The sequence below is a fragment of the Neopsephotus bourkii genome, unplaced genomic scaffold (genome assembly GCF_033783945.1).
Source record: "Neopsephotus bourkii isolate Nb327-2 ecotype Australia unplaced genomic scaffold, CSIRO-AGI_Nbou_v1 NB_663, whole genome shotgun sequence".
NCBI lineage: Eukaryota > Metazoa > Chordata > Aves > Psittaciformes > Psittacidae > Neopsephotus > Neopsephotus bourkii.
In genome coordinates, this window is record NW_026901162.1 from 864,153 (window position 1) to 885,832 (window position 21,680).

Here is a 21,680-nt window from a genome sequence, read left to right on the forward strand (position 1 = left end):
TACTCCCCCCCACTGCGCCCTCCCCTCCCCAGGCACCGGCCACCCACAATTGGGCCGCGGCCCGGTTGGTGGAGCCGCCCCCCACCCGCCGGGCCTGAGAGGAGCGGAGCCTCCCCTACCATGGGCGACCCGGCGCAGCCCCCGAGGCCCGGGGTCGGCGTGGGGGTGGTGATCACCAGCGCCGCGCACCCCGACTGCGTCCTCCTGGGCAAGAGAAAAGGCCCAGTGGGGGCCGGCACCTATCAGCTCCCCGGAGGCCACCTGGAGTTCGGGTAGGAGCCCCGAGACCCCCATCCTACACCCTCCCCGCGGCTCCGCCGGTACGCGCGCCGTGTCCTGAGGCGGCCGTGCCGTGCCTTTCTCTTCCCGCAGGGAGAGCCTGGCCGACTGCGCCGCCCGGGAAACGCTGGAGGAGGCGGCGCTGCGGCTGCGCAACATTCGCTTCGCCTCCACCGTCAACTCGTTTTGCAGCGCCGCGCGGTACCACTACATCACAGTCCTCATGAAGGGGGAGGCGGAGCCGGGCACGGAGCCGCGCAACCGCGAGCCCGAGAAGAACGAGGGTGAGGGGCGGCACCGGAGGGGGGGGTGCCCGTTGTATCAAAATGCACCTTGGAGCTCGGTTTGCTGTTTTCCTGTATGGCCACATGCTGTGACAGACCGAGGGCAGGGGGTGGCTGCCGGCACATTTATTCCGCAGAGCTGAGCAAACGCTCGCTTCTGGTGGGGTCAAGACTTAAGGAAAGTAATGAATTTCAAGTAACTCTGTTGGTAATTTCTGTGCAGTCCGTCCGGACTTGCAGAGGCGGAATTGTTACCTGATTATCGTACAATGACGGAATAGTTTGAGTTGGAAGGGGCCTTAAAGTGCATCCAGTTCCAGCCCTTCATGCCCTGAGCAGGGACACTTTCCACCATGTTGCTCCAAGCCCCATCCAACCTGGCCTTGAACACTGCCAGGGATGGGGCAGCCACAGCTTCTCTGGGCAACCTGTGCCAGTGCCTCATCACCCTCACAGGGAAGAGCTTCTTCCCTATATCTAAGCTAAATTCTAAATTTCCCTTCTTGTCATATCTCTACGTGCCCTTCTAAAAGGTCCCTCTCTGGGTTATTTGTAGGCCCCCTTTAGTCACTGGAAGCTGCTCTAATGTCTACTCTGAGCCTTCTCCAGGCTGAACAAGCCCAACTCCCTCAACCTGTCTTCATAGGAGAGGTGCTCCAGCCCTCTGAACATCTTCATGGCCCTCCTCTATACTCACTCCAGCAGGTCCACATCTCCCTTGTGTTGGTGACCCGAGCTGGAAACAATACTGCAGGTGGGATCCCAGGAGAGCAGAGTACAGGGAGAACCACCTCCCTTGACCTGCTGGTCACACTCCCTTTGAATCAGTCCAGGATATTGTTGGTTTTCTGTGTTGCAAGTGCAGATTATTTAATTCTCTGGTGTTTTCTTCTTTTTTTTTTTTTTTTTCCTTTTTTTTTAATTTTTTCCCTGCAGGTTGGGAATGGGTTAAGTGGGATGAATTTCCTCCAGCAGATCAGCTGTTCTGGGCCTTACGCTGTTTAAGAGAGCAAGGTTACAATCCCTTTACAGAAGAGCTTGATCATCTGAAGGGGTACACAGGAAGTCACCAACTGGGATAAAAAAATAATGGCACATGATGTAACAAGCCAAATGAAAGACATGCTTTTTGGTGTGAAAAGAGAAAAGCAAACCTCATGTTCTCTCTGCCCATGTCAATATACCACCCTTTCCAAAGCCAAAAAGATGCCAGATGTTTCAGTGCTTTGACCATATTTCATTCTGCAGCTATTTCTAGCTGTTGTGGTTAAAGTGAATTGTTTTCTTTTATATAAATCTCAGTGTTTTATTTTATTAATCTTTATATGGATGAGCAACAGAAGTTAGAGAAACATACTCCCTTGGTAACAGTTGCAGCATCAGGCTCAAAAGGAACTTTTTTAAGACAGTGTCTTGCTATGTAAAACTTCTTTGTGTATCATGCTGCCTTCCTTATCATTGTAAATAAATAAATAATTATAAATCTTGGACCAATTTTTAAACTTAGCCTTGTCTTGTAGCTTCAGTTAAGATACTGTCATGAACAAAAGTCACATTCTACAGACAATGCCTCATTCTGCAGACAGTAGATACTTGAAAGAGTACGACAAACATGGAAAGGATTGTCAACATTAATGATGAAAGGTTTATTGCAGGGGGTGAAGATTCCCCCGTCCTTCTTGCCACCCTCTTTTCTTACAGAGTTCTGTTTGCAGCCTCAGTTACATTAAAATTTATCTGAAGAAGTGTTCCAAATCTCTACAGTTGATCTTAATCCCTGATCAGGTTACTAAACTCTTAATAGTTCAAATAGAACTATTAGAACTGGAGAGGTGCCTGAAGTGTTCTAGGCTGAACACAAAAAACATCACACAAACTAATCTTGATTGATAGGTGTAGCCCTACAGGAGACAGACATACTTGGGGCTAAAGAGGGTTGTAGGTGCTAAACAGCACAGTAGGTGTAATTCTGTATGGCCACTGGATTTGATAAAATTGTTCATTTTCAGTTTGATGTGATGAAATGATTGAACATAGGCAATGAAATCATGGTATACAAAAAATTGTGCAAAACCAATGAGTTTATATTTTTATTTTTTCTAGGATCTGTAATCAGATTTGATTTGAACATCATGAATTTGATTGATTTGATTAGAACATCAGCAATTCATTTTAGGATATGACTTTTCAAAAAAATCACTAATTGCCTCGTTTTTTTCTCTTTGGGTTTCTTTTAAAACACAGGTTTTGTCTGTTTCCAACATAACTGTTGTACAAAATGTTCTGAGATAACTTTAATTTATTTTGAATAAAACATAAGCACAATATTTAAAGATTTAAATTGTCTAAAATTATGAATTGACTTGTCTGTTCTTAAAATAAATGAGTTTGAATGGTTTAGAGCTTGGAGATGGCTCTTTTTCCTGAGAAGCAGACAGAGTGATATGAGGTGTAAGGATGCTGCTTAATTATTGCAAGCCTCCTGCTTAGAATGTGAAGTATTAACTACATGCTACTTAGGACATATTCTTTCTCTGAAGTGAATAAAGAAGATAATGTTATAAAGTAGTTTTGAAATGGGAAATATCACTGAAAATTCCTTTACCGCTGTATCTTTGTAGAAAGCTTATTTTTTTCTATTCAAAAGTGGAGGTTTTCTTCTTGAAAGCAACTTTATGTACACTGAAAATTATTCTATTCAGCTGTCAACAAAGAGGCTGTAGGAAGTTGACAGATGTCCTGCCCATCTGTCTCAAAGAATAAAGAGGAAAAAAATATTACCATTATTTAATATGATCTAGTGCAATTTTAAATTTTAGAAGGCATTTAGCTCCTGATGGGGAAACAGGGGTCATTGTAGAATGGTTTGTCATGCAATAAATATTTTGATACCATTAATGGTTATATTCATTCTGTCTGTTGTAAATACACAAGCAGTTACTGAAATGAGGACACAAACAGTATCACCATATGTCAGGGCTTCGGCATCCTTTCTAAGTGGACTAATGAAATTACTACAGTGCACTACTGCAATCAGCTGTCAGCAATCCGTAACTTAAGTAACTTGGTTTGTACGTATCATGCATTTGGACTTTTTTTTCCCCCGGAAGTTTGATTCTCAGTATTTTTTTGCCGCTAAGGCTCAGTGTTTTCAACTAAATGTTATGTTTACTTTGATTTTTTGGTACATTTGCTAAATAGTAAAATCTACTGGGTACACATTTAAGCCACTGAGTAACAGAACACAAAAAACGTTACGTTTTGCTTAACTTACTGTAATAGAAAAAATTCACCTAAAGTAGCATTACAGTTATCCAGTATTGAGAAAAATACTCCTGAACAGCGTATGGTTTGGAGCACTGATGTAAAGAAACTCATTAGGATGCATCTTATACCCAGAGTCTGATTTTACGCTAAGTGAACTGTGGACAGAGTTGTTGTCTTACCTGTTTCTTAGCTGTAACACACTGGTCCCATTTGGTCCCTTTTAATCCTTCAACAGACTAACAAGCAACCCAGGACAAAAAAAAAAAAGTGTTCACTGCTTCTGTTCATCCTTATGTCTGGAAACAATCACTCACCTCCACAGTGAATCACATCATAAAGCCATGTAAGAGTTTTGGGTAGACTGTACATTACACTTCCCATCATTATTAATTATCTCTATTTGTATTTCATGCCAAGAAAAGGATGTTCCTACAAACGAGAAGACAAGAGACTACTGAGCTGTGGCTATGTCATAAAATGTGTTGAGAGAGGGGCATTTAGGGAAGAAAATACTAATTACAGGTACAAAGCATTGAGAAGCTGCATTTTGCAATATTATGTATGATTCTGGTCACACATGTTTAAGAAAAAAACAATGTGAACTAGAACAGGGGTAGCCAAGATTAACTAGAATGATTGAGATGGGGCAGGTGTATTTGAGTTAACATGAATTAAAAATTCATGTTAATACAGTCCTCTATGAAGACACTGGGGATAAACTCCAAAGAGGAAAACAGGATACTAAACAAAAGTCAAAACATATATTTATATGAAAAACTTAGACTGCAGAATAGAAGTGAAATTTTAGTAACTGTAAAAATACTTCCAAAAGGAACAGCTGAGGCAACACCAAACTCCCAATTTCTCCTAAAACAAAAAAGCACTGCCCTGTATTATGCAACTGACCCTGACTGAAGTCCTTTTCACATCTACATCCTTATGGAATTTGTATGTATGTTGGTCATCTATGGCAGCATTACTGACAGCAGTACTTGAAAGATTCTCCGAACAAACGACAAAGTACCTGATTTATCAGATACTTTCTGTGAGGAATCTACAAAATGGCAGTGTGGAGTGAATTTGTGATCTGTCCTTCGGGAAGCCTCGTGGCAGGGCAGAAACCTGTAACTGCCATGAGCAACAGCTCACATTAGTTTCTGATCTGATCAGAGGTTTACTTAAAAGTAGCCATTGTAAAATAACTCCTTGAGCGAAACAGACCAAGGAAAGCAAAGCCAAGTGCCTTTGGAAAGATGAAAGAACACTGTAGCTGAGGCAGGAAATGCAACTACTGACGTAAACAAATCAGCAAGTTCAAAGAACTGAAAAATTATAGACAAGAATCTATGAGTACTTTGAACTGGAAGGAGCTGAACCTGCAGTGTGCCCCAAGCATGTCATCTCCAGGGGCCCAGGATGCTTAACCAGAAGCCTTGCAAATGGACGGGCAGTCTACATGTCTGCCTCAGGGTCTGCCCAGTTATGCGTGTACCTGGCAAAGCTCAGCTGAAAAGGGCAGGCCGAGTTCATGACTCCTCAGCTGCTTCTAATACTGACTTGGCATTTTGCAAAGGGGAAAAATGAGTACAAGCTTCTGAAACTTCAATCAGAATTCAACCACATACTGGGATAAAATGCGATGAGTACTGAAGTTACACAGTAACTCATTCAAGATTTAAGTTTGCAAAAAGAAACACAAAGTTACATCAAAGCTCAGTTTATTTATGACAAATCATTATATATTACAATAATTACAAACTTTTTCCTTACACCTTATTCCCATGTTTTTGTTCTCAGCTCAAAAACATGGATTTAGGCAGTGACAAAAAGATACTAAAATTATAAATGTCATGTCTGATTTCTGTGCCATAGAAAAGGCTATCATCAAAAGAGTAAAGTTACTAACAAACATACATGGGGATTCCCCTTACACCTTTTTTCTCCAGGAACTTCTGTCATCTAATGTATAGTAAATATATATATACACCATGTCTCTTGCAAACATACACATTCACACATTTACATAATCGCTGGAAATGTGACATCTCTCCTCCAGCAGAAAGCTCCCAGTCATTTTACTTGAATATCTAATGCAAAAAAAATATACTGAAGTCCATGGTTTATAAATTAGTCACCCTGTTTCTGAGACAGCTGTTATCTTCTCCCTACACAGGACCACCAATAAAAGGATACTGTATCTTACGATGAACAGCACCCAACCTACCTTTACCACAGGAAAGGTCTACTAGGGATACTGTCCCGCTTTGAACTAGTCTGAGTCACTACTGCTGCTTGAGGAGTCTGTTGACATAACTTCTACATCATCTTCATTCTCTTTATTGTGTCCTGGAGGCTCCAACATGAAGTCATTACTATGATTAGGAGGTAGCATGTTCATTGACATATCACTTGACTGCCAAGGATACTGAGGAGCCAGCACATCTGGAAAAAAGGGGCATTATCAAACAATCAGCTTTGTATATCAACAAACGCAACAAGACAGCTCAGCCAAAGCTCCAGTTTAAAATTAATCTTAAAATCCTTCCTGAATTCTGGACAGTTGAAACCCTCCATCACTGTAAAAGCCTACACTGCCTGAGAGGCCCATTTATGTAGATGGCTCTTGATTTCTCATCACTCCTCTTCAAAACAGTATATATGCATACAGAGCTTTTCACCTTCAAAGCACAGTTTGAACTGCCTTAACGTTCACAACCACTGGCAGTAATGAAAATGGTCACCCTCTGTCAGTATGCAAAAATAGATGAAAACATTAGATTTAAGAAAACACTAAAACCTTAAGGTAGACTATAGAAATTCAAAGTAAAAGGTTTTATCCAAATTTCACTGAAAATACCTTGGGTTATTGTTTTTCCAACAGCAGATATGGCATACCAAGAGCAAAGGAGATGAAGGTCCTACTACAAAACTAGGGCCACAGAGATACTTGAAGTGGGAATGCCCCACTGTGCCCCAGCGAGGCCAGCTTCAGCTACCTCTGACTTCTCTCCCCTCTGGCTGTTTCTTCTCTTCTACAACCTGCAAAACCATTACACACTGTACTCGCTACGAAGCCACCCTCCTCCCACACTTCTTAGTCTCTTCCTTCCTTGCCCCCCACAAACAGTTCCCATTTCAAAGCTGCACTATGCATCTATATGCCATTTCTTCTCCCTTCTTTTTAAATTATGCTCCTACTGCTGTGCTTTAGTTCTTCTCCACTTACTACCAGGCACCACAGCTAAGACTATCCCATAGAAGAAACCAGCTATCTCCCACTTACATCAAGAATTAAAAATAATTAAGTAGTCAGAAGTGAACAAAAACCCATGCACATGTCATTTTGAGTACAGAAAAAACAGTGCACTCTCTAAACAGGAGGGTCATCTATGGGAGATGTACTCTCACTCAGGTGCTAACTCAAAAGCACAGAGTCTCCACACACATAGTAGCTTGTGATCTTCAAGTTCTCCATGTATGAACTACAGTTACAGTTCCCTAATACCAGATGCATTACCTAGCTGTACAAATCTGACCCACCAGCAGATACCACGGCAGAATGCAGCCTTTGTGCTAGTTCTCTGCCAGCTTTAGGAAGGCCAACAACAGTACAAGGTGGTCTCATCCCACCTTTGGTGAAGTTAAACAACTTTATTTGAAACAGCTGAGAATAAAAGCCGGTGTTCTACATTCTGTGGCCATACTTCAATGCTGGAACCAGTCCATTATTAAACCAGGCTGAATGTACGTGCTAAGCAGCCTCTAAGTTTTGAGGGTACCAAGCAGCACAGTGGCTGGCTTGCACACTCAACTAAGGACTCAGTAACCCAGTATGTATCTCCCTGCAAAAGTCTTTAAAAGGGCTAAATCCCATAATGAGTGTTCTCAGGACATGCCTCCACACACGAACAGATGCAGGATCCCTGTACAAAATGCCAAAAAGTAGGGCAAAAGCAAGTAGGGCAGCCTCTACTTTCAAATGTTTTGATGTTTCCCTTTTACCTGTTAGTCTAGTAATTAAGAGGATTTCCCCTGACATAGGAGATACAGATTCAAATAACAACTTTACTTAGGTGTATAAATCCCACATTTTCCAGCTTCTGAAGGAAAAGTCCTGAAGAGTGGGCTTTCGGTTCTTACAGAGACACAACTGAAAAGTAAAAGGAGCAAATCTGCATCCTCTAAGGCAGAGGAGCCAGCCAGAATGGCCTCTACTGAAACTTAAGCAAATAAATGCTCAAACTCCATGAGGAAGACACAACCGTTAACTCGTACTCTGACCATGTTTGAGAAGAACAGAAAAGGTAGTACATGGGCCCATCCTCAGCATTTTCCTGGTGGACTGCTATAGATAGATGTCAGGTTCCCACTCCTATTAGCTCACTGACCCATTTTATCCAAGGCCAGAGGTTTAGAAAGCAAGATGGTGCAGAACTTCAAGGCACTTCCTAAGAGGTGATAATAGCATTAGAGAGGTGATGAGAAACACTAAATCCAAGTTTACTATTTCTCCAATGGAGTCATAGTACAGAGGTTTTTAATCTATTTAGTACAATTTTTGAAAACAAACTTTCCAGACCACCTGAAAGTGGCTTAACAGTCAGGTAAGAACTGTTACAGATCTATGAAACTAAACTAAGAATCATCCACAATTTAGTCTAACCATGGCAGATTAATGCTGCACAGGTACAGAACCACTGGATTCTTGATTCAGTTACTATAATTTAGTGCTAAATTCTATTTTAGCATGAATGAATGAATTCCACTACAGTCTACGGAAGTGCCCATTTTACTAAGCAATTAAGGTAAGGGACTATAAAGCCCAATTCCTACACTCAAGGTACTACCTCACAAGCTGTCTTTTGTAACATCTTTTCAATCCAGAAATTCGAAGCAAAGAGTCTTGCTATATGCAGCATAGACTTAAAGGAAAGTATCGGGTGACAAACTTTTCTTCCAAATACAGCTTTCACAATCCTGTACTTTGCCATCACTACTAAGAAAAGACTGCTTTGAAAATACTGCTTTCTAGTATCATTTGATGGCACTTAACTTACAGCAATTTAAGTGAATTGAAAGGTAATTCAGTGACTTTTGCTTACATTTAGTTGTAGTGTCTGCAGTATGATTTAACATGAAGCAAAATTTATGCAATTTCTAAATGTTAACTCTATTTACTACATGATTGCTGCTAGGGAACACCACTGGCCATAATTTTCATTATTTTTACTCTGATTTGCCTTTGCAAATGTATAATTGCTATGACTGTACAAGGAATAAAGAAAAGCAAACAGAACAGTTTTTCTTACCTGGCAATCTGCCCGCAGCAAGTGCATCCCCTGGTAAATGTCCATTAACTCCATTGGTGGATGGGTTGTTCATCTGACCCAAGAGACCACTCCTCATTTCCAGATCTGTAGGATATGGCCTACGTGGGTCCCCTTAAAAAAAAAAGAAAAAGAATTAAAAAAAAAAAAAAAAAGGGAATGTTTTTAAGTATTTAGCAATTGTCTTACAGACATTAACTTTTTTTTCAGTGTCTAGTTTCTTGACCAAAGAAACCATACTCTGATTGCTTAGATCAGCAATGAGCATCACATCTGTTTTGTTAAAATCCAAGTCTGTGCCTTTTCACTTAAGACTTCTTTTGTTCATTCAGACCTGGCAAAAAAAGCACTTAAAAAGCCACAATAACAAAAAACCAAAACCAAAACAACCAAAAAAACCCATGTTTAGAGGATATCTTTGCTGTCCCTGCTACTTCACAGCTAAACAGCAAGGGCAGGAATTGGAAAACAAAAACAAAAAACCCTCACTTTCTCTTTTTGGACAAGGATGGTTCTTAAAATTGAAACCTGACATGTTGGAAGCCCTGCTTCTGACTCTACTGATTACTAACATCCCCTGAAAAGAGTATTATAAGGGGCAGGAGGGAAAATAAGTAAGCACATGGAAAAGCCTTCAACATACTTGGTTCTAATTTACAACTGGGGCCAACGTTACAGGCAAAAAAGCAAACAAAGAGCAAAGGAGGACAGTCAATTAATGGAATGTGAAGTTTCGTAGCCTTCTGAAGATGTACATAATAAAGTCTACGGACTTTGGATATCTATTTTTCATTGAAAATGTAAGCTAGAAGAGGTGAAAACAATGTTATTCTAATAAACCCCAGTGTTTATCACTGTATAAAAGCATTGTAAGAAAAGATAGTGAACACGCTTCATTATAAAAAAAAAAAATCTGTTGCCATAAACATGAAGGTTACCTGGTACCCATGTGAGAGGGGCACATACAGCATTGCTAGCACTGATCCTATGGGCATATTTAATTATTTCTTCAGAAGAAATGGCACCTGGAAGAATGGGAGAGAAGTTACTATATTCACAAGAGGCTGCATCATTTAATTATTTCAGAATACTGGGCATTAATAGCTAGCAGATTGGGAATATAATTTTGTCAAACATTAAGAGCATGTTTCAAATGCAGTGACTACTTTGAGGATTCTTAGACTATGCAAGGCCGACCTTTACAGTGAACTGATTTTACAGCCACAAGTTCATTACACCTTCAACGGCAACGCTGTCAAAACCACAAACCAATCTCTTAAGCAGTGTACTTGACAATCACAATTTGTCAGTAACTTTTAGCACCTGCTTTATTATGGAGTTTTCTGTAGTAAAGAAATTTTTTGTTGGTTTAATAATTGTAGGGCATACATGTAGCAGCCCTTCTAAATATGTGCATGTATTACAGTAACATAAGCTTAACGAAATCCCTTGATTCTTTTAGATAAAAAAGGTGTAACAAGATGATAAAGGACACATAAAAAAAAAAACAACCAAACAAAACAAACCCAAACATAACGAAAATTGCTCCCAAAAAACCCCCAAAGAAGTAAGTTTCACTTGGGAGTGCCATAATGTCAGAAATTGTTACAGGTACAAACCAGTAACACTAGCTAGCCAGTCTTTCAAATACAGCACATGCATACACAAAGCATTCTCTTCCTTTCCTCAGCAGACCTGGCTGAGGCAATTTGGTGAGAGGCAGCTGGGTAACCAAATATTATCAGTCCAAGAAGAGTGTTGAGACAGTTGAATTCAAGTTTAATATTAAAGCCATGTTTGCCACCAAAAAAAATACTAATTCTTGCCTTTATTCTGTTTATAGGTTCATAATGAAATGGAAGTTTGTTTACACACAAAGCATCTGAAATCTATAATAGTAGATGAAAATAAATAACACTAACTCAAGCTCACAAGCACCTTTTTTTACAACTGCATTTACGTAGTATGTATAATCACGGACACCCACCTTTTCTTGCTTTTTCAATTGATTTCAGCTTTTCCTTTGCTTGATAAACAGCTGTTGCCTAGTTGTAAAAAAAAAAAATAATAAAAAAATGAAACAAACCAAACCTTAAAAGCATCTTTAATTTCTAAACTACACAAAGTCAGCTTCATGAATAAACCCTTGCGTTTAATTGCATTTTAACAAAGAAACTGTTCAGTGAACATTTTCAAAATATACAGAAATAAAGTAGGTTTGTAAGAAAATTAGCATGATAAAACAAAACTGAATACCATGATAACTAAAGAGTATTCGACTACTGAAAAATAAAACCAACCACTAAGCTTTTATGAAGTTTTAAATATTTAAATCTTCTCAAACACAACACCATTTCCTCCAGAGCCACCTTTTCACAAGTAGATTCTCAAAAGCAAGCACATCATTATGAACTTACCAGTATGTGCTCTGCTTCTTTTAGTTGTTTCTGCAGCTGCTGAATATCATTATCCCTCTTTTCTACTACCTTTTCTAAAAGCTGCATTTCATGATGGATTTTCCCCTGATCAACTGCCAACTTCATTAGCTCTTGAAACTCTCCGTCTCTCTGAATCAGCAGTTCCAGGATCTATTGAACAAGAGTTTTGCAGAACTTTTAATTTAGCTGGAGTAACAATACACCCTCAATCATGCTGTAAAGAAGAGCCACTGACACTCATAGAGTATTTGTTTGCACGAAAATGAAACAAAATTTCTTCCCTCTGTTTGCAAAAGCAGCCTAAGAAGCATACATCAAAATGAACAAACAAGCAAGCAAGCAAACAACATGAGGACCAAGAATGCCTTTGTAGTGGGGCCAAAACCTAATCACCATTAGCTATGCTCAGCACAGACAAGAACAGAGGGAAAAAGAGGGTGATGGTCGGGATATAGAAGCATTGTGCTTACACAAAGAAATACGAGTTTAGAAAGTTAGCTTACCTGACTCTCCTCTCCTGGTTGTGGAAGCTTCTGGTTTCTTGAAATTGCCAAAATTTCAATTAGCTCCCTGAAAGAAAAACTCAAAATTGGTGTTTGCACAATTTTCTAGGTCATTATTTGTAAATCACAAATCATCCCCAAATTGTCAGTGTACTGGTATCATTACAAAAGTATGCATGGTCTTGAGTATTTTACAGTACAGTGTTGGCACGGATTTCTCAACTAAGAATAATTCTATGAATAGTCTCATGATTGAAGCACATTTTTTTTGTTCTCTGATCTCATGATGCACTTGTACATTTATACTCAGTAAATGTGCTGAGTTCCTACCAAACTATGTAAGACAAACAGAAGCTGAAAGAAGAAACAGCACAATAAGCCACATTCATATCCTTTGTTTGTTGTAAGGGTGTGAAAGTTGTCCTCACCATTTTACTTCTCTACTTTTTCTCCATTTTTTCCAAACAGAGCAAGTTTCACACTTGGGCTTAGTACAATTAAGTCTACACTTTCAAGCATCTAGAGTTTGCTGTGAAACTACTTCTACTACAAGTATTTCTACAATATTGTATTAGTTGTATATCAAACACATAGAAATACAATTAAAAAAGCTTATAATCTTCAGGTGCTTGGTTAGAAGTGCTTCTCAAACTAACCTCTTGATCACACTTCCAGGTATCCATTTACTTTGTCACGCCATCAAGAACCTTGGAGGGAACTCACTAAGCAACAAGACCACAACGTAAAAAGACATTTCTGTAAATTCAGCAAACTTATTTGGCTTCTAATGGCATGAATAATTGTCTATCTGAGAACACTGTCCTTGGAACAGATTCTCTGCTTGTTTCAGTGCATACAGCTGAGTGGGATGTATGACTCATTCAGCAGCGGGGCCAGAGCCTTAAAATGAAAATAGGTGCTTGTTAAAATGTCTGAAAAAGCCCCTCACCAATAAAGCTCTGAGTAACTTCTTGGTCACTCCTGAACACTAAAATGATTTTACACAACTAGATAATAAAGAAAGTCGTCATCATCACTAAAGCTTTATTCTACCTTACCAACCACTGAGCAGTAGCAAACAAAATGTTATGAGTAATCAGCTACCACCACCAAAGTTGGTGGCATGGACGGTTGTAATTCTGCTATGTATTAGCCAAAAACACAATCACAGATTCAAAACTATGCAAAGGCTAAAGACTGTTGCTTAATGTTTGTCCATACCAGCAAACCAGTATCTTGACTGGGAAAGGCCTAGCTCCACAGCGCTGCAAGTTTGCTGGTCAATCGGCAGATTCACTAAATGTTTTTGAGGGTTGCTCCGGATTCATTATTGTAGAATAGCCCAAATGGTCTAAACGGTCCCAAGATTAAAAAGAAAACCATGAAAAAAACCACAAAAACCACAACAAATAAAGAGCAACGGGATTTTGTTTTATTTCTTTCTCTACAAACCCGTGTTCTCTAGCAACCCGTATGCCACAGTAAAATCTAAGCCTGAAAATAAAACCTAATAATAAAAAACAAGATCAACTGACCAATGTATTTTCCTTGTTGTACACAGAGTGAGCCAGCCGCATAGAGAGCATGGGTTATTCCATGTGAAAAAGCCTCCCTAAGTTCCTACTCTCTCGAGAGGAGGAAAATAACTAGGAACCAGTTTAACTGCACTCTGCAACATGGTGGCCAGTCTGGGTGCGGGTCATCGGACCGGCCTCAAAGGGCATGGAAGAAGTATCTGAGAATTGCTATCACTCCAAAGGCGGGCTCTGCAGCCTACTTCGAGTTTAATGCTGGCAATGACCAGAACGGCTTGAGTCATGCAACACCATCTACAAATTTCTGAGTTAAACATAATTTTTAATGACTAATAAAAAGCCTAAAATCTAAGGGGGAAGAGGAGGGAGATGGGTGCATGCAAGAATTTCACAGGAAACGCAGGCTGTCAAGCAAGACAGCAAATTAGGTGGTAAGAATAATAGCATGCTCTCCTGCTCCAAGAAATAAGGCACCTCTGGGGTCAAAGCTGCGGAGGGGAACGCAGGGCCGGGCTAACTCCCTCCCCTCCCGTAGAAGCCGGCCTGGAGAGGGCAGAAGACCCTGGAAGCGCGTGCACACGGGCCTGGCCCTGCTCTCGCCCCGCACACCAGCGAGGAGTCCGGTCAGGCCAGGCAGGGCCAATTCGATTCTACCCGATTCCCTCCCAGCCCAACCCCAGGGACACCGGCTCCTCCCGCCGCCCTCATCGGAGGCTCCGCGACGTTCAGCGACGAGCTCCGTCATCTCACCCACCCCACCCCCGGCGCCCAGCCGCCATCCAGGGCCCTCCCATCCGAGCACCGGGGACACAGCGCGGTACCTGGCCAACAGCTCGAGATCCTCCAGCGCCGCCAGAAGCCGCTCCCGGGTGCTGCTGCGCTCCCCTCCACCACCCCCGGCCGCTGCAGCCGAGGCCGCCGCCATCATGACCCCCGTCACGAACCCGACCCAGAACCACTTCCTCAGCGGCGGCGCCAGGACGGTCAATACCCCCGAGCGGCGAGGCGGCGAACGACAGCCTGGTGGCGGTTGACGCATGCGCAGGTCGGCCCGGCAGTGGCAAGGTGGTTCCTCCCTCTGCCCCGAGCGGGGCTGGGTAACGGCTCCCCTGAGGCGTTGGAGGAGGAAGGGTCGGGCGGCAGTGGGGATAGGGTGCGCGCATGTGGCGGAGAGCCGTGGGTGTGAGGGGAAAGGAGGTCACATCTCCCTCAGTGAGGCCAGATGAGTTCATGTAAAAACCTCCTCCTGGAGCTGGGTCGTTACACAGCAGGGGTCTCCGCTTGTTGCGGTTCTGAATGCATTTCCAGTCCCCGGATGTCCGCAGAAGAGCCTCTAAATGAGATTCAGATGTACGCTGAAAACATAGAAAACAAACGGCAGAAAAAAAGACTTACGACTAAATTGAGTCTGAAGTTTTTTAACTCAAATTTTGACAGCCGTTATAGACCAATGTCCCTCAGGTGCTTTTTACGAGAAGGAGGCTAAAGAAAGTTAGTGAAAATGTAGTAAGACCCCGGAGCTTTAAATGAGCACCAATAGCTGTGATGTGGTCTGCGTCTCCCACTGGTGACAAGAGCCATGACCTGCCTGACACGCCGATGCTGTGAGTGCAGATGTGTCTAGCCGTGGAGGCTAAAGGCAGCTTTGCATCCATTACAGAGGCCTGCACACGGTGATGAGGCAGGTAACAGATGCAAATACTGTCAAGAGTTTCAGCTTTAGCTAAAAAGTACCATGTTTTTCTTGTTGCTGTCTGTGGGCTGGCGCTGTAAACAGGCCTCTAACCCTGGGTGGGGTCACAGAGAAGCCAGTGGAAATTTTTATGTTCATGAAGGTTTCAGTAATGTGAAGAGGCTCAGAGAGAAGCCAGGGTGAGGGCAGATGAGGGAGCACAGAGGAAAGCTAATCTGGGGCCAGGGTTTATAACCAGGGCAATCACTTTCACAGAAGGGCAGTGAGTCCCCAGACCCTATGTCCTGCTACCAGCAGGCGCCTGCAAAACCTGCCAACAAACAGCAGTTCTCTCCTGATGAGAGCAAGCACTAGATGAATGATAACACCCCGACTGCGCTGGTATTTACCCTGATTATCTTTTTACCCTCTGCAAAGTATGTCCCTGAGGAATCTACACGTCTTAAAAAAAAAAAAAAAAAAGGCAAGAGACTCATTAGCTGATGATTCTTTTAATTGTGGTTTAAAGAAACAATTCAGCACAATGAGATTTATGACAAAGCAATGAGATTTGCAGCCATGAGAAGATAACTCTGCCAACAGGAGTTACTTAAAAATTATTTACAATATACAACAACCCTCAGCGTTCTGATTGTAGATAGTTTGGGAATTCTCTTTAAACTACGTAGCAGATAACATATCAAATAATTCTGCCCTTTAAATAACTTTTGGTTGCTTTTTTATTTTTCCCCATGTTTCTGTGATTTTGTTCAAAGAAAGATATAATTGGTGATGCTGTCTGGTTGTGCATCCAGTTCACTGATTTGTGTCTGTATGGGTGCATAAACAGAAAGAAATAGCAACTTTGAAAACAAAGCAATCCTTCCTCATATCCATGTTGACATCTGAATTATTTAGACCTGCAAGTACTTCTGATATATTCTGGGGCTGTAATACTAGTTTTGCTAGAGGTAAAAGCTTGTGGTGTTAATAGCACACCCAGACTTGACTAGCCAAGGAGTGAGTATCGAATGTGGGAGGGTCCTGTAGGCTGATTTTTCCTTCTTACTGTGCCCAGGGGCCTGTTCCCTCCCTTCTTAGTGACAGCAGTACTGCTCCCACCCAACCAGGCCAATACTGCCAATCCTTCACTGGAGCAGCCACCGTTCTCTCCCCACTTGTCAAAGTGCTGCCTCTCTTCTAATCAGTGTGCTTGGTACTGCCCAGTCATAGAATCACAGAATCATGGAATCACAGAATGGTTTGAACTGGAAAGGACCTTAAAGAACATCCAGTTCCAACCTCCCTGCCATGGGCAGGGACACCTTCCACTAGACCAGGTGGCTCAAAGCCCTATCCAGCCTGGTCTAGAATGTTTCCAGGGATGGGGTATCCACAGCTTCTCTGGGCAACCTGTGCCTGTGTCTCACCACCCTCACAATAAAGAACTTCTTCCTTTTATCTAGTCTGAATCTATGTTTTTTACTTTCAAACCATTGCCCCTTGTCCTGTCACTATAGGCCTTCACAAAAAGTCTGTCATCTTTCTTTTAAGCCCCCTTTAAGTACTGAAAGCCTGTTACAAGGTCTCCCCGGAGCCTTCTCTTCTCCAGGCTGAGCAAGCCCAGCTCTCTCAGCCTGTCTTCATAGGAGAGGTACTGCATCCCTCTGACCATCTTCATGGCCTCCTCTGGACCCACTCCAACAGGTCCATGTCTCTCTTGTGTTCTGGACTCCAGAGCTGGACACAGTACTCCAGGTGGGGTTCACCAGAGCGGAGTAGAGGGGGAGAATCACCTCCCTCAATCTGCTGGCCACGTTTCTTTTGATTTAGTCCAGGATATTGGGTTTCTGTGCTGCAAGTGCATACTGCCAGCTCATGTTGAGCTTCTTGCCAGCCAACACCACCAAGTCCTTCTCCTGAGGGCTTCTCTCAGTCCAGTCTCTACCAACCTGTATTTGTGCTTGGGACTGCCACAACTCAGGTGTGGGAGTTTGCATTTGAACTCTCCTCCTTGTCAAACTCCCCTCCCCTTCCATGGGAATGCAGCAGTGGCTGGGAAGTGCAAGTCAATAGGCAGAGACTTCTGCTCTGGCCTCTGTGCGGGAGGACAGGGTGAGACCAGAGACAGAGGGAATGCCTGCCTCTGCCAAGACGCAGAAAGTCATTTAGACTGTGTCAGAGGGGTCATCTCCTTCGGGACAAAGGGAAAAGCTGGGTGAAATGGGCTTAGGCCCCACAATTGCCCTGTGGGTCCATTGCTTTAAGACTGAGAGGGTAATTGCTGAATAGACTTCTGAGATTTGCTCAGACAAAACAACAGAGCCTCTGTTTCCCCAGTGTTGGTTCCTCTGTTTCCTCAGTTCTTAGTGCTTTTGGCCTTCTTTCCCCTGAGTAAACTTTTTTCATACTTCTATTGGTTTCAAGCCAGATCTGCCTCTTTAAAGCTCATGCCCCTCCTGAATAACTAAGCATTCTCAGTAGTCCTGAGAATATTTTAGTTGTGTGGCCATGAATGTATCTTTCTGTCCACAGTGATACTATTAGATGTTTCAGAGCTCTTTCAGATTCTTTTCAATGGCATACTGAATGTGTTAGTAAGAACCTGCTAACACAAGCAAAAGTAGCTTATTATATCTTGTTCAGTTGAGTCTTGTCTCTTCCAGAATGGCTCTTAAAGTGATGATGTGTAGAGCAAAATGATTCCTTTAGATAGATCCATGAGCAGCTGAGCTGATCTGATAGTTCACCAACACTGAGAAGCTGAGATGTTGCTGACTGCTCATCTCCCAACCACAGATTTTCACTGTCCTCTCGCACCGCCTTGGTGTTTGCCATGTGCTTCTGTGAGACACTTCAACTCAATAACAAGACTGAGGAATATTTAATTTGAGAGGGGATGTTCATTTTCTTTTGGGTTACTGAGTGAAACCTAACCTCATCATATTGAAATTCAGAGTGTAGTTTTATGTTACAACTAATTTAGGATGACTCTGGGCTAGTGCTGAAAAGTGCAGTCTACTCCATCTCTCTCCAGCCATGTATCTCATCTTGTTCCCCCTTCCATGAGGTCCAGTGATTGTGAGACTGCAGAACGAACCAGGGGAGCAAATGAGTTCAATGGAAAACTATCATTTTTGGACTTGATTTCTGTCAGATGAGCTCATTGAAGTAGTTAACTTCAGGGCTGCCATTGCTAGGTCACTAGGCACAAGGGAATATGTGGCCAGGGAATGGAGCCAGGGATGTTACTTTTAGTCCTAGTTAAGTGAAATTCAGGCCTAGGATTCCTCTAGTGCAAAGCCTTTCCTTCCAGCACACTATTGTGATTTCTTAACTCCTGGTGTTCCTTACTTTTCATGTACTAGAAGATCACTCTGGAACTTGGAAGCTGACTTGTAAATAATCTTATATAAGAAGCCCAAAGCAGGCATGTGTTTCATTTTCAGTCTATATCTTTTCCAGGCTACAGTGCTTTTCAACTGTCTTTTATTTATACATTCCAGATGCTAAACATCAAGAGTTCTGTTGGTAAGTGTTCAGTAAACCACACCTTAAAATAATAATGGAAAACAATGACTACAGAAGATATGTAACTCCCGAAGGCTCTCAGGTGTCTGGCCACATGTAATAAAATATTGCAAACACTATAAATAAAAAGGCAGGAGGATAAGCAAGGACAGCAAGTAGGGAAGAGGACAGAATAAATACTCATTTCTACTTCCCCTTGATAATGTATAAATAAAATCCTTTCTGTCAAATATCAACTAAAATATAAATCAAACAGCTTGGAAGGATGCCACAACTGTACTTCGGCTTGCGGAGATGAGAATAATCATCCCTTATTTGTCAGCCTGTCTTTACACCATTAATATTTTTAAATGTTCCTAATAGATCCTCCATTTCATATTGCTATTTAAAAAGAAATCTTTATTTCCCTGCTCACTTATGTTAGATAGCGATTTTAGGCCAATGAGATGAGAAAGGAAAAAAAATGTGCTTTTGCTTAGCTGGTGTAATTCTAGAATAGGTTAAAGATGAGGTAAAAATAGATAATACTATAAGACAAAGCTTATTTTTTTGTGGAAGGGGTGTGAAACACTACTACATATGGCCAAAACCAGAGTTTGGTATGCCATTCCAGACTGTTCCAGCACAAAATTAGATCTGCTTTGAGCTATATTAAACCTGAGTTACACTGGTGTAAATTTGGGCACAGAGCCCTCAAGAGAGGAAGTCACCCAGGCAGAAAACAGTCGTGGTTTTCAGTCTGCTGGAGGGCTTCTTGGGACCAGTGCTGCCTATGAAGTAGGAGGTGTTGAGCGGGAGAGAGAATCAAAACTGGCCCTGGATAGTGAGGGGAAGGAAAGAAAAAAAGGAGAAGAAAAAAACCCCAAAGAATGTCCTTTGAAAAGGGAGAGCTTGTTTGACAGTTTGGCCGCTAGAGATACTCACAGTCCTGCCAAGTGTTCCCAGGTATAAAGGAAAATTTGGGGGCAATTAAATATGAGCTCTTTTCCCTCACCAAGCTAAAAGTTAACACTGACTAATTCATAAAATTAAACATCCGATTTGGGATAATGAGACTCCAGGGGTAACCCCCCAACATATTAATTCTGAGTCTTCATTAAGTTAAACTTGTTTATTTGGAAAAGAAAAATCTTATTTTCCTTGTGGCTCCTGCTGTAACCTGTTAACCAAACACTACTGGGACACCCACACAAGCTTTTGTAGAAGCCAGGCTGAAATTTATAGTTGTTTACTTCCCCTCACAAAAAAAAAATGCAAGGGCAGCAATGACAGCCACCATCCCTGGTCTCCCACATGCTGAATTCCAGCTAGGCTGATAGAAGCTGTCATTTACTGGGAACAAATCTTTTCCCACACCTCCCTCATCCTTTTATTGTGGCCCATTGCCTCCTAAAGATAAAGCTGTTACCTCTTCCCATTTAGATTAGGTCACCTGTCTTTTAACTGGGTACATTCATCTTCTGACCTCCAAGATGCACAAAGATTTTCACCTGCTTCACAGTAATGCACCTTCCAGACAGGTTTTCAAATACCTGCAACTGACATCAGCTTCTGCCCATGGGATTCAGAAAGAGCAGAACACCAGCCAGAAATAGATGCAGCTGACTCAAATCAGCTGCAAGGACTCAGGTCTAGGGTGAAGATAAAAAGGAAGATTTATTTAGAAACATACAAGAGCAAAAATTATTTAAAAAAAGGTTTCTTTCCAAGCAGTTGGAGATACGTAGAAGCAAAACTCCTTGTGAAAGATGAGTCTTGGGAGAAGTGAGACAAGCTTTTATTGGCAGCTGAGGAAACAGTATGCTAAACCATTCCAAAAACAATTACAGAATGACTTGCACTCAGCAGCCAAGTAGGATCCCATGGGAGATTCTGAAATGTAACAAAGTATTAACAGTGCTGGTTCCATGTGCAAATGAGGGGAGAGTTCATAGCTATTAAGCCTGGGAAAGACTATTATGATCAGTAGTAGTCTATCCTGTCTGAAGTGGGCCTTACAATTACATTCATGGATTCTCTACTTCAGGACTGTGCCATTTATTTGGACATTAACATATCACCTCATCTGCTTCTGAAATGGATGAAGCCATTCAGCAGCATTGCCAATTCAGAATCAAGACTGCCTTTCAAATTCACACCGTCCCTCCAGAAGACAAATCCTAACTACAGTTCACATTTACTGGTGTATGTCTCCTTTTTAGCTCAAACTGCAACATAGTATTGACATGAGGTCATGAAAAACCATGTAGTCTTACCATGCCACATTGTGCTAGATAGGTGTCAGGCAACAAAAATTATATGCTAAGAGTTCAAACATAATTAAATGTATCATAGAATTATGGAATAGATCACACTAGATAAATAGGTATAGTATCACTGATATCCAGGGCATTTTGAAATCCTGAATATTTTTCCTGTTTAATCTAAGCTTCTAGTGGAAAGTGTCCCTGCCCATGGCAGGAGTGTTGGAACTAGATGATTTTTAGGGTCCCTTTCAATCCAAACCATTCTGTGATTCTATGATATAAATTGTCTCTTGTGTCTTGTAAGAACACAGAATCTTGCTCAGGTCCAAGATGTTAATCAGAATTTCATATGTTATGTATATGGCAACACTGGCATTGGAAAATCCTGTGTTAAGAGCCACTTTGTAGGCATGAAATTGGGCACGTAAAGCATATATGCAAAATGTCCTGTGGAATACAGGATATGAAAAGTAACCAGCACAGTCTGTCACATGTTAACAGACCCTGAAAAATGTCATGACAGAAGAATAATTTACATGTCATTGTTTCCTAAACCTCACCAAAGTCCTTTCATAATCTGTCACCTGCCCTGCCCCCA

The 21,680-nt window shown here is 41.8% G+C and overlaps 2 protein-coding genes across 2 annotated transcripts; one reads left to right on the top strand and one right to left on the bottom strand.

The window, feature by feature from the left end:
* On the top strand, positions 1 to 1,813 carry NUDT15 (nudix hydrolase 15). The gene is made up of 3 exons (XM_061353054.1): positions 1 to 272; positions 373 to 563; positions 1,500 to 1,813. Exons 1-3 carry the CDS (start codon positions 121 to 123, stop codon positions 1,643 to 1,645), a joined length of 489 nt encoding a protein of 162 aa, XP_061209038.1. The 5' UTR covers positions 1 to 120; the 3' UTR covers positions 1,646 to 1,813.
* Positions 1,814 to 5,531: 3,718 nt separating this feature from the next.
* On the bottom strand, positions 5,532 to 14,607 carry MED4 (mediator complex subunit 4). The gene is made up of 7 exons (XM_061353083.1): positions 14,455 to 14,607; positions 12,099 to 12,165; positions 11,575 to 11,745; positions 11,145 to 11,202; positions 10,096 to 10,182; positions 9,140 to 9,271; positions 5,532 to 6,272 (listed from the first exon to the last, which is right to left on the bottom strand). Exons 1-7 carry the CDS (start codon positions 14,559 to 14,561, stop codon positions 6,100 to 6,102), a joined length of 795 nt encoding a protein of 264 aa, XP_061209067.1. The 5' UTR covers positions 14,562 to 14,607; the 3' UTR covers positions 5,532 to 6,099.
* Between the last annotated feature and the right edge of the window lie 7,073 nt (positions 14,608 to 21,680).

Excerpts from the sequence above, each read along its gene's own strand:
- MED4 (XM_061353083.1), bottom strand. The coding sequence starts at position 14,561 with ATGATGGCGGCGGCCTCGGCTGCAGCGGCCGGGGGTGGTGGAGGGGAG. Across the intron at positions 11,746-12,098 it reads AACCAGGAGAGGAGAGTCAG|ATCCTGGAACTGCTGATTCA; the intron begins GTAAGCTAACTT and ends CTTGTTCAATAG. Across the intron at positions 6,273-9,139 it reads TGCTGCGGGCAGATTGCCAG|ATGTGCTGGCTCCTCAGTAT; the intron begins GTAAGAAAAACT and ends CCTTTTTTCCAG.
- NUDT15 (XM_061353054.1), top strand. The coding sequence starts at position 121 with ATGGGCGACCCGGCGCAGCCCCCGAGGCCCGGGGTCGGCGTGGGGGTG. Across the intron at positions 273-372 it reads GGAGGCCACCTGGAGTTCGG|GGAGAGCCTGGCCGACTGCG; the intron begins GTAGGAGCCCCG and ends CTCTTCCCGCAG. Across the intron at positions 564-1,499 it reads CGAGCCCGAGAAGAACGAGG|GTTGGGAATGGGTTAAGTGG; the intron begins GTGAGGGGCGGC and ends TTTTCCCTGCAG.